Source organism: Rhododendron vialii, chromosome 3a, assembly GCF_030253575.1.
Source record: "Rhododendron vialii isolate Sample 1 chromosome 3a, ASM3025357v1".
Classification (NCBI taxonomy): domain Eukaryota; kingdom Viridiplantae; phylum Streptophyta; class Magnoliopsida; order Ericales; family Ericaceae; genus Rhododendron; species Rhododendron vialii.
The window spans coordinates 23737722-23750701 of NC_080559.1; the positions used below are offsets into that span (position 1 = coordinate 23737722).

The following is a 12980-nucleotide window of genomic DNA, read 5'->3' on the forward strand; positions in this document are numbered from 1 at the left end:
AACTCAAATTCCATATTTTCCAGCAAAATCAAGCAATGGCATCTCATTCCAAAATTTCAGACAATACATGTAACCAAGGTATGCGCAACTCACCTTTAAGAAGTAGCGGTCACTTTACATGCGTCACCTCACTTCACAGTACTTGCACCTAAACACATAATTATCGTGACAATTACTCACAAAATTACCTTTACTACTAATTTAGTTAAAGCTAGAGTAATATCATTTTTATGACTTAGTTTTGGGCATCAATCTTGCAACCCATCTTAGGACAAAACTCAGGTTAGAGGCTATTTTTCCATGTTCCAAGCCTAGGGCATACCATTATAACTAGAAAGCTAGGGTTGAATTGTGTCTTCTTCCATAGAAAAGGGTTACAAAGGGATTTTTGGAAAAATCCCCAAATTTGCTTCAGTAACTCAATTGGAATTCTTACTCTCGGCATCGGTGGCCGACAATGATTGGATAATTAACTTAAACTCTTAGGATTCTAATACTTCAATTAGAGACTTAATTATTGATGATTTAATATTAATCTTGTCGAATCATAATTCCAAATATTTGCCGGGTGGAATTATTTGCCGGAAAGCGGGGTTATTCCATACAGTTGCCGCTGCGCGGCTAGAAGCTGGGAAAAGGGGAAATAAAATAGGAAGTGCCAGCGGTCAAGGCTCCACCACGTGCGGCGGTCGGGTGAGGGAAGGAGGAAGGAGAACAGAGAAGGGAAAAGAGATTACTCACTGATTTTCCGGCGGTGTGCGGAAGGAAATCGAAGGTCAGTTTGAATCGGGGGGGGGGGGGTGCACGAACTGCTCTTTTCTTTCCACAGATTCCTATTCTCTTTCTTCCGTTGCTTTGTATATAACATAACAGGCCTTAGTTCCTTTCTTGTTTGATATATATGAAGCGGTGGAAGTGGGGAAACAGGTTAAAGAAATAATACATGTTTCCTTCCCCTATTGACACAGCGTGTAACATGTTCGATCATCGCATATTCTGTCCATACGCGTTCGGATATCAGCCTCCGAAAATTCTCAAAAATTCAACATACAGACTAATAAAAATACGAGGATCAACGTGGCGGTGTCCGACTTTTAAGGAAAAATCCCTTCGTCGCATAACTCTTACCCTGTATCACATGGAACTCAATTGTCCCATAGTATTTACAAAATTATATCAAGATTCTCACATCTATTCAGACTACAATTCACTTTGCATAGTCTATCAAAATTAAGTTAAAGTGTTGAGTTTCTATTCGGACCACGTGACTTTTATTTTAACGGTCCCGCTAATGACCGCACTATAGCGCCGGGCAAGAGAGGAAAAAGTCAGATATTTCCTGTCAGCTGCAACAGCTTTTGCTGTATTTGGCAGACTTAATACTAACCATTTTCTTGTTGTCTCTCACTCTAACTTGAATTGACGAATTTAACCTTCTTTTTAGTTTCTCTTTATATTCTCACCTGCTACTATATTTTAGATACATTTTTCAAGCACGTTATTACCTCGTCGCTTTTTCTCTTTTAAAGTTTTGCGTCAATTTTTTAAAATTATTGATTTGTATCGACAAGAGTAATATAAAAAATTTTGCTTCTACAAATCTAGAAAAAAAAAATTTACCAATATCCATTGGAACTGATTTTTTACAAAGCCTCATAATTTTTTTTTAAATTTATGGATATTTTTTTGTATTTTTGTGAAACCCAGAATGGGATCTCACTAGCCATGCAGTACAAATGTGCGATAAAACCATGTGGTAAGCTAGCACAGCTGTTTTTCTTTTTGAGGTAGTTGACAAGTCCAAGTCAGAGTTTTCAAATCAAATTTACACAAATCAAAAGAATGCCTGAATCCAAATATTGTATTTTAGAACTTGAATAACACCAAAAGTGCATAGAAATGCCTAAACACCTGAAGCCACAAATAAATCAACTTGTAAGTGTGTAATTAAGTAAGAACTCGGACAACGCCAAAAATTTCATAAACCATATATCATGTTCCTGCTAAGTTTCATTTTCACATGACATAATTCCAAAAAGACAAGATATTATGACCTCATATCAAGAATCATTCAACAACCCACAACTACAAAAATATACATGGGCATTGATCTATTTTTGTTGCCCATCAACAAAGTCAAATTATATGAGCAATTAACATGACGATACAAAATGTAATAACAAAAAACAAGTTTAGAATATATGATAGTCATGTACCTGCGTCAGAACAAAAACTAAACCCCACCAAAAAAAGCTACACAAACATGCCCATCCACTCCAAAAGTTTAGACGTGCGGCACAAAAATTTCATCTGCACTGTGAAAGGGTGGAGGGAAAATGGCGGTGAAAACTGTGAAAAGTTAAAGGGGAAATGGCGCCTGAAAGTAGCAAAAAGGACCCGCCAATTGTTTTCTAATGGTTTATTTGTTATTACTTACAAAAATAAGGATAAACTTGTAAAATCACCAAAAAGTGCTTTTGTGATATCATTATTCTGGACTTTGCATTGGAAAGAATGAAAACTCTGCTGAAAGGGACCCACATATGGAGCGCAATATAGCGCTTTGTAGCATTTGCCTTATTTTAAAAGTCAGGATTTTACAGCTGCAGCTTGCAGCCCTTTGGTACGTAGGGAAGATAGAATGAAGTGAAAGAATTAAATTTTTTACATTTTTTGTTGTGCTACAAAAAAAGTACAACATTAACAAAAATAAGTAACAAATATGTATAATATCAATAGTAATAACTAACCTGGTCAGTCGTAAATTCAGCTGTGTAATCACGCCCAATGTAGGAGCTGCTCTCCTCACAAGGAACATCATTCGCAACATCGTTCCCAACTTACCAACTTTCCAAAAATGAAAAATTGTACTAATTCATAATGTTTTCTTATGAATTACGAAAATGAAATCAAAATAGAGGAAAATTGTGAAGATGTGATGAATGAGAGTAAGTATGAATATATAGACTAAGGCATATACAAGTGAATATATAGGCAACTGAATATATAGGCCAACGTTCTGTCGAATTGTTGCAATATGCAACAATCCTATCAATGTTGCAAGTTCAACTTTGAAGGAATCACCTGCAAACAACCTTGAAGCAATCACATGCAAACAACCTTGAAGCAATCACCTGCAAGGAACGTTGAAGCAATCACCTGCAACTTAAGTTGCAAAACCAATTATCTGAACTTTTTTTTTTTTGCTTTATTTAATTAATAATGTCTATACTCTGTATTTTTTTTCTTTTTTATTTATTTAAAATTATTTAAATGTTTCGATTTTCAATCCGGTTGAATCGATGGAAAGATCTTATTATTTTTTTATTATTTTATCTTCAATGGTCATAATGAATTTTTGGCCTCGCAAAATCAAATATCTCTTAGGGCTAATCAACGAGAGCCCTAGAGTTAAAATTTAATTATTGCTGTTTAGGATAAAATGATAAGAAAACTAAAATCTTTCCATCGGTTCAAACGAATTGAAATTTGGAACACTTAATTTTTTTAACCTTTTTAAACAGTTTATATATTAAAAATATAGTTAAAAAATTAAGTGTTCCAAATTTCAATCTGTTTGAACTGGTGAAGAGATTTTAGTTTCCTTATCATTTTATCTTAAATGGTCATAATTAAATTTTAACTTTAAGGCTCTCGTTCATTAATCCTAAGAGATATTTGATTCTACGACTTTCTTAAACCTAATCAACGAGAGCCTTAGAGTCAAAATTTAACTATGACCATTTAAGATAAAATAATAAAAAAACTAAAATCTTTCCACCCGTTCAAATGGATTGGAATTTGAAACACTTAATTTTTTAAAACCTTTTTAGACAGTTTATATATTTAAAAATATAGTTAAAAAGTTAAGTGTTCCAAATTTCAATCGGTTTGAACTTGTGGAAAGATTTTAGTTTCCTGATCATTTTATTCTAAATGGCCATAATTAAATTTTGACTCTAGGGCTCTCGTTGATTAGCCCTAAAAGATATTTGATTCTACGAGATCAAAAATTTATTATGACCATTAAAAATAAAATGATAAAAAAATAAGATCTTTTCACCGATTTAACTGGATTGAAAATCGGAACACTAAAATAATTTTAAGTAAATAAAAAAGAAAAAAGATACAAATTATAAACATTATTAATTAAATAAAAAAAATAACAAAAAATGGGTCCGGATATTTTTGGGCCATTTTCGGTTTTCGATTTAAGGGGTGGTGGGGTCGGGGGTAAAAGGGGTAAACAGTAACCCGTGTCAGGGGGGTCTGACACGGGGGTCGAGTAGTAATTCACTTTTGCGTCTGTGTTGTGAGAGAGAGAGAGTGAAGAGGCTGGAGTAAAACGTGGCCATTTGTGGTCCACATGCGACAAAAGGGGTGAAAAGAACCAAAACCCAGGCCCCCAAGTGTGTACTGTTTCCAATTGGAGGGCAAATGTATCCCAAATTGGCAAAAAACCAACCCATAAACTGCCTCTTTTTATATACTCTTTGGATCTTTGGATTATATACTCTTTGGAAATAATGTCATTTAATCTTTGTTCTTTTTAGGATCTTTCCAGAATATCTTCTTAAAAAATAAGTACTTATTTTACATTTTTTAGCTCAAAAATAATATAAATAAAAAATAAAATTTTTATTTTTTTCACCGTATAAAAGATCTCGATAAGATCTATCAAACAAGATACATATTGTAGAAAAATTATTTGCGTAAATACATTATTTTTTAGCTTGAAATTATTATTTTTAAAATAAATACTTATTTTTAGTTCCGAAAAGGGGCCTTAGTTTTTGTATCTTATCAAAAATTAATAAAATTTTCTTTGTCGTTCAAAAAAAAAAAAAAACTTGCAAGCCCAAAACCCAATTGTTTCAAGATGTTCTCCTCACTTTACACAGTTTTTATTGCACGGAAGAAATTCACCAAGCGAATCATCATTCAACGCGAGTGGAGTGTAGTACAGTTGGTAAGGCTGTCCAAAAAAAACTGAGAACCGTGAAACTGGTCCGGACCGATTCAATCCGTGCTTTTTGGATTTTGTCCGTGGATTAATGCTCCGGACTCGGATTTGAAAATTAAAAAACCATGAGATACGGATTAGGATTGGATTTTCATTTTAAAACCGTGGATTAATCAAACCAGACCGTGAGATATTTAAAAAAATAAAAATATAGATATGTGTGTGTGATATATATAAATAATTATAATTTTACTAATTTGCTTGCTTGTTTTGAGAAACTAATTTGCTACTCCTATTTTTTGTTTGATTTTTATGGGATGTAATAAGTAGATCATGCTTGACCAAAATTTGTGTATTTTAGATAATGCTTAGTTTTATTTGGTTGCTGTCTTGCTGCCTTTACCATATTTATTGTCATAATGCCTTTACTGCCTTTACAATTTGGACAATGTTTTATGAAAATTAGTGTTTACATTTTTATTTGGAATATGATCATGGTAGTAGCATCATTTTATTTTTTTGAAAGGGAATCTGTGGATAAAATCGGGACCGAACCATGATGCACGGTTCGAAATTCGAACCGAACTGTGAGACTTTTGGATTAGGATTGGATTGCATTTTCTAAAAACCATGAGATACGGATTAGGATTAGATTCATATGAATCCGATCCGATCCAGACCGTGGATAGCCCTAACAGTTGGTGTCTCTCTAATACTCACATTCACATGAACAGTGTTCGAATTCCGTCACCCATCCTCCTCCCCAAGTCCCTTAAGATAGAGCAGATTAGGTTTAACGAATTATTAAAAATATATGGAGTATCATCATTCATCAAGCATTTGCCCCTCACATAGAATTGTTGGGTGAATCATGATGATTTTATTAAGAAAGCATCCGAAAAAATTGAAACGATACAGAGCGGGAAACTACATTACACAACAGTAGCAAGTTTCGAATGTGTTTCTTCCCTTTCTCGTTTGCTTCAAACTCTCAAGGGGAAATTGCAGGATAGTGGTAAGAGGGGCAAATAATGCCCAACTCATAGACCATTTTTTTCTAAATTCATCTATATATGAAAAGGAAAAAAGAAATTGCCAAAACATGGAAAGAGCCGCCTAAAATGACTATTACGCTCTCAAGTTTTTGTGGAATTGCTCATACATGAAACGAAAAAAATAAAATTTCCCATACATGAAACGGAGAAAAAGAAATTCCTCATACATGGAGTCAATTTGTAGTTGATTCAGGATTTGGACCTAAGTTGTCATTTCTATGAACCTAAGTTGCTCATTTTATAAATTTATGTTGCCCCTTCTATGACCTAAGTTGCACCTTGTATGAGATTATAAATCGATTTGTAGTTGAATCTGGATTTGCACCGACGTTGCCCCTTTTATGGACCTAAGTTGCCCCTTCTATAAACCTATGTTGCCCCTTCTATGGATCTATGTTGCCCATTGTATGAGATCATGAGTTGATTTGTACTTGAATCTGGGTTTAGATCTAAGTTGTTCCTTCTATGAATATAAGTTGTCCCTTTTATGGATCTAAATTGAATCTGGGTTTAGATTGTTTTTTTTTTTTTTGTTGAAATATTTAGTTTTATCCAATGTTATTAATACAGTACCGTACCGGCCGGTACGTACCGTTTTTCCGTTTCTGGGCAGTTTGCAGAGCAAAGGGACAGAGAAAAAAACGAAAGGGACAGAAAAAAGAAAAACAAAAAAACGTTTGCATAGCAGGGATTTTTTTCGTTCCGTTTCTAGGTAGTTTGTTTGAAACAAAAGGACAGAAAAAAAGAAGAAAAAATGTTTCGTATTTTAGCAAAACATGGGTTTAACTATAGTACGTGCATGAGGCTTAAATTTCGGATTTGCACCCCTCTTGCGCGCAAATAACCCGTGATGCGGACCCGGTTAATTGGTTTCCCGAATCAATTTTTCCAAATTGCCCTTAGCCACGGCCCATTTTCTTGAGCACGTGAGACCTCTTCTTGGGTCCTCATTCACAAGCTCACTAGTGTGCAAAGTCATTTAAGATGGAAAAAGGTTTTGTAATTAGGCAATGTGGAACAAGAGGCAAATACATAGGTATTTTATGATGAATTGCATGGTATGAGGGATTTTTTTGAATTATAATTATTATATATATTGTAGTGTTGGTAAATCTGAAACGGTACTCGGTATTTGACGGGTACCGGTACGTACCGTACCAGTAGAAAAATCGATACTCTGGTCGGTACGGTATTTAGAACATTGGTTTTATCATTCTCTTAGGGCTCTTCAATGATAGCCCTAGAGTTAAAAATTAATTATGATCAGAAAAATAAGATCTTTGCACCAGTTTAAACGAATTGAAAATTGGAACACTTAATTTTTTCATTTGGTTTTATGGTTCTCTTAGGGCTTTTCAACGAGAGCCCTGGAGATAAACATTAATTACGATCTTTTAAGAAAAAATTGGATTTATTTTTCTAATCATTTTAACTTAAAGGATTATAATTAATTTTTAACTCTATAGCTCTCGTTAAAGAGTACTAAGAGAACCATAAAATCAAATTAAAAAATTAAGTTTTTCAATTTTTCAATCGTTTTGAACCGGTGTAAAAATCTTATTTTTCTTACTCCCTCTGTCCCCTTTTTAAAGTCCAGTATTTTATTTTGAGTTGTCTCTTAATAAGTATCCATTTTGTAAAGTTAATCGGTAAAAGTTGGTATATTTTTCCATTTTGCTCCTAAAAGTAGATTCTATTTTGAAAAGTTAGTGAATAAAGTGTAATGATGATGTCTTCAGTAAATAGGAAAAATGGAGGTAAAATTTGATGTGAAAGATGTAATGATGATGTTTTATTAATAAGTTAGAATTACAAGGAGGGACATTTAAAAAAGGGACGGAGGAAGTATCATTTTATCTTAAAAAATCATAATTAATTTTTAGCTCTAGGGCTCTCATTGAAGAGCCCTAAGAGAACCATAAAACCAAATGAAAAAAATATGTGTTCCAATTTTTCAATCATTCTAAACCGATGCAAAGATTTTATTTTTCTTATTTTTTTTATCTTAAAGGATCATAATTAATTTTTAACTCTAGGGGTCTCGTTGAAAAGCCCTAAGAGAACCATAAAATCAAATGAAAAAATTAAGTGTTTCGATTTTCAATCTGTTTGAACCGGTGCAAAGATCTTATTTTTCTGATCATTTTATTCTAAAGGATCATAATTAATTTTTAGCTCTAGGGCTCTTGTTGAAGAGTCCTAAAAAAAAGATAAAACCAAATGTTTCAACACAAAAAAAAATATATCCAAAACAGCGTCCCGTATAAGGTATCGGTGGAAGTTCGCTGCTCTTTTAATCACATAATATTGTACCTTCGATTAAATTATATTGCTCTTTCTAGGGGTGTTCAAGAAAACAGTCCGAACCGCAAAACCGGTCCGATCCGGACCGAACCGTCCAATTTGGTCCGGTTCTGTGGTTCTATGGTCAGGTTATGGTTCCAAAAAAATAAGAACCGTTAATTTTGGTTCGGTTACTGGTTCTCAATTAATGAACCGTGGTTAGAACCGAACCGGACCGTTTAAAACTAAGATAAATATAGATATACTTATGTGTGTGTAATTAAATATGTATTCGAATTTGGTAGGTTAATCTTTTCCTTGCTAAATTTAATTTATTTAGAGATAAAATTTAATTTATTAGGAAAGCTTTTATTTTCTTCCTTCCTTTCCTATTCCACGAAATTATCTTTCTATTTCTTTAATTTTATGAGTTCATATTTTGTAAATAAGTGTTTGATGCTTATTGGATAGAACCGGAACCGAACCAAAACCGAACCGGTCTTGCGGTTTGGTTCTGGTTAGGTTCCATGCATATATTGGTTAGGTTCTGGTTCCCAATTTTTTAGAACCGTTTGAAATGGTCCGGTTACTGGTTTTCTAGAGAACCGGACCAATCCGGACCGTGTACACCCTTAGAGCCTCTTTCGATCATATAATATTGCTCCCTGAATATGTGTATATTGCTCTCTGATTGTGTGTTATAATAGAGGGGTATTTTTGTCTTCAACACCATGCATTGGGACTTATTCTTTTCTTTCCCATGTCTGGGCAATTCCAAAAAAGTGTCTCATGAATTGGGAATAAGGCTCCGTTCTAGAAACCTTGTTAAAAAATAAACAGTTTATTTCATATTTTTAAACTCAAAAATAAGGTAAATAAAAATTATTTAATTTTTTTAATTTTTTTTGCATCGTATAAAAGATCTCGATGATATCTTTCAAATAAGATCCATATTGCATATTTTTAGATTTCAATAATCTCATTATTTTTAAGTTTGAAATTATCTTCTTAAAAAATAAGGAGCTTTTTAGAGTTCTGGAACCCATCCTAAATTGCCCTAACCCCAACTGAACAGCAATTCCCCCAACTCTGAAGCCCAGTTTTGTCAGAAAAAAATAGAAAGCCTACACACATATAATTTGTACACAGATTTCATTGTGGGCGTCACTACGGATCCCACACATATCATCCAAGTCGTTCATTAAATGTAAAATATTTTTTCAAGGGTCTCTATAAAAAATAATCTCAATCCGATACCTATAGGTGCTCGATTCAATCATATAACTTTTCATTATCCGAAAATCTGAATGAAAAGTTAGATGGTTGGATGAAGCACCTATAGGTATTGGATTGAGCTTATTTTTTACGGAGACCCTTGAAAAAATGTTTTACATTTAATGAACGGCTCGGATGATTTGTATGGGACCCGTAGTGGACCCCATAGTAAAATCTGTGCACAATCTATTCACAGTTTGCTGTGTATGTAACAGGACTGGAAAAAAAAAACTCTAAAGCCCAATAGGGCTATAAATGAACCGAGCCATTCACGAACTGTTCGAGGCTCGGTTCGGTAAGAGCTCGTTCGAGTTCGATTCGTCTGCTAAACGAACTGAATCTGAACCTCAATTCTAGGCTCGTTCCGTAAATGAGCCGAACCTGAGCCTAACGGTACTCGTCTCGGTTAGGTTCGCGAACCTATACTTAAATTTAATTAATAATTCAATAGGGGTCTATTTATAAATGTAAAAAATTTTAAAGTTGTATATATAATTCAATACTTATTTTTCTCCCAAATTCTATACGATCAATGAGAGAGTTTGGGTTCGCTTGAGTTTAATGAGCTGAGCTGAATCAAACCTGAGTCTTGACGAGCTCAATTCGAGCTTAGATTCGGCTCGGCTCGATTCATTTAAGTTTAACAAGCCAAACTCGAGCCAAGATGTTCAAGGTCGAACCGAACTCGAGCCAGACTAGTATCTTAATGAACCCAACCGAGCCGAACCCGAGCCTTGAAAAATTTTAACGAGCCGAACTCGAGCCAAGTTGTTTAGGCTCGAATCGAACTCGAGCCGAACCCGAGCCGAACTCATACCTTAACGAACCCGAGCCGAACTTAACAGGGTTCGGCTCGATTCGGTTCGTTTACGGCCCTAAAGCCCAGTCACCGTCATTGCAAGCTCTCTCTCCCATCTTCACTGTTACTATTTTTCAACGAGTATGGTACACAAAGTAGAAAAATTCTTTTTTAAGAACCACTCAATAGTAAGTAATTTTGTTTTTTTATTTGCACAAACTTGAAAAACAAAAAGCATGGCGGGGCTTAAAAAGGGAAAACACCAAATTGGTGCTCCCCATTATATATTAGAATAAATAATAGAATAGATGCCGAGTGACATCCGTAGCACCAACAGCGCATAAATCAAATAATAAAAATGCTGAGTCACACCTTTAGCATCGATTGCGCAAAGATCATTTGAAATTAAAGCGGGCTGAAGAAATTTCAGTTTTTTTTTTTTTATTGTTCGGTAATGAGGGCACTTAGAAAAAATTTCAGGTTTTTTTTTTTATTATTCGATAATGAGGGCACTTTGAAGAAATTTCAGATTTTTTTTTATTGTTCGATAATTGGTCAAACTTTGAAACAGAGTTTCATTCCCACACTTTTATGCTTCAATTACCATAAAGAAGAGGAAAAAAGAGAGGAGGAAATAAACAGAGAAATTAGTCATTATCAGTTCTGTTGATTTTTTTATTTTTTATTTTGTAGGAAAACAAACACCTAATAGCAGAATATAAGAATTCCGTGGGCAGAGTCATTTCTATTGTAGGCCAATGTCGATGCTCTACGGCCCACAGCCCGGGTATTGATCCTTTCAAAACCAAATGAAACTAACGACAAACGGACTGCTAATTTTTTTTTTTAAAAACCTACTCTGTATTCAGGTCTTTCATACAATGAAGTTCGTCGCACTCACCCTTGTATCGCTTGGGGTCAAAATACAGTACCCTTGGGTTACCAGAAAATCATAAGACGCTTCCATACCCATATACATAAGTTCATCGAACTCTCCCTTGTAGAGTCTTCATATTCTTTGGCAGGGGAAGGGGGAATGCACTCTCCCAATCCATTTAAAATATTTCTATCATGTATAGGAGGAATTACGTTGAAATTGTGGATTGATCGACTCCTTATACTTAAAAATTACAAAAGTAATTTGATTATTAAAAGATTACTCCCGACTTCTTCTTTTTTTGAGAGCGTCATTCAAAATTTGTTATATATATCTTTCGATTTGAATATCAAAAAATATATAATATGAATTTTATTCATCAGATTTTAATTAATTTTATTAAACAAAATTTTCAAATTAAATCACTTAAAACTTTATAAATCAAAATAGATAAGCAATCTAAAATAACGTGCAGTCTCAAAAATGTCTTAAACATTTTGGACTAGGAGAGAATCATTTCACAGATCAAGAAAACAGAAAATGCAGAAAAATTCCGGTTGCGTACTGCACCAATTACTTTGAGAGATAATATTTGGACAAAAATCAAAAGCTCAAGCCACTACAAATTAACAAAGAAAGCAATACACTAGAGTTGTTCATCTAACCCCAAGCCATTATTAACATAGGAAAACTACGCACCACAGCAAAAGCCGCACAAAACACCATCATCTTCTACAACGCACCAAGAGTAAAAAACACGACCTACGAACACAACGGTGGTCCTAAACACCATTTTTTTTTTTTACAACTAAAAACGCAAGCCGAGTACGTGTAGTCTAGCTCTTGGTCTTGAACTTGGACTCGTCCATAGGGATCCCTTCCTCCCGGACCCGCTCCTCGCCGGACTTGTCGGAGGTGCTAAGCCCGCCCTTGCGTCCCATCTCCTGGTACCCTTCTGTCCCTATCTGCTCCTTCCTCCTCTGCCCTCCCTTGCTCCTCCCTTCAAATCCCACAACGTACACCATCAAAAACGAAACCAAATTAACATGCATGAACGTACATATAAAGGTTTCTACTACATAAATTTCAAATACAAAATACCGATATCTGTGATACGGTCATGCATCGATCGACCGATACCGATATATGTGTATAAGACTATATATTACCCTCGGCAAGGCGCTCCTGGGCTTCGAGGCTCTTGCCGCCGGTGCCCCCGGGAACAACGGTCTCGCCTTCCCTAGCCCGGGCATCGAGCTCTTCTTTCACCTCATCCTTGTCCTGCTCGTAAGACATCGTTGTAATGAAACTGATGCTGTTAGTATTTTTTCTCTCTTCGAAGTCACAAAGCATGCACGTTGGAAGACACAATGGATGGCGCAACGGCGGGGTGGGGGGCAGTTTATAGGGGGGAGAAGAGGGTGGGAATGGGCGACACGTGGGCGGGTGACGAGGCTGGAGGGATGACACGCAGGTCCGTGAGTGCAAATAGAATGACACGAGTGATATTACCAGAGGTGTGAGCTCCGTGCCCGTGACACGTGAGCTGCAGAAAACGACGGTTGGACTCGGTCCACTTGGTTCAAAGCGCCTGTTGGATTTAATCTCCCACCAATGGGGAACATATATTATAGCCTACAAAGAGAAAAGAAATGAAAAAAGTGAAAGTAATTGTTGCTGTGGTTTGGCTCTTAGATATGTACTATAATTTAAAATGCCTTGCACTCT

General features: G+C 35.2%; 1 protein-coding gene across 1 annotated transcript; it reads right to left on the minus strand.

The window, feature by feature from the left end:
• Nucleotides 1-11920: 11920 nt before the first annotated feature.
• LOC131320569 (protein SLE2) lies at nt 11921-12600 on the minus strand. Its single transcript, XM_058351299.1, has 2 exons — nt 12422-12600; nt 11921-12252 (listed from the first exon to the last, which is right to left on the minus strand). The coding sequence occupies exons 1-2, from the start codon at nt 12546-12548 to the stop codon at nt 12089-12091; spliced, it is 291 nt and encodes a 96-aa protein (XP_058207282.1). The 5' UTR covers nt 12549-12600; the 3' UTR covers nt 11921-12088.
• Nucleotides 12601-12980: the final 380 nt, after the last annotated feature.

What these genes read in the sequence shown, in the direction of transcription:
- LOC131320569 (XM_058351299.1), bottom strand. Translation starts at nt 12,548, where the DNA reads ATGTCTTACGAGCAGGACAAGGATGAGGTGAAAGAAGAGCTCGATGCC. An exon ending in CCAGGAGCGCCTTGCCGAGG is followed by an intron (nt 12,253 to 12,421) that starts GTAATATATAGT and finishes TGGGATTTGAAG; the next exon opens with GGAGGAGCAAGGGAGGGCAG.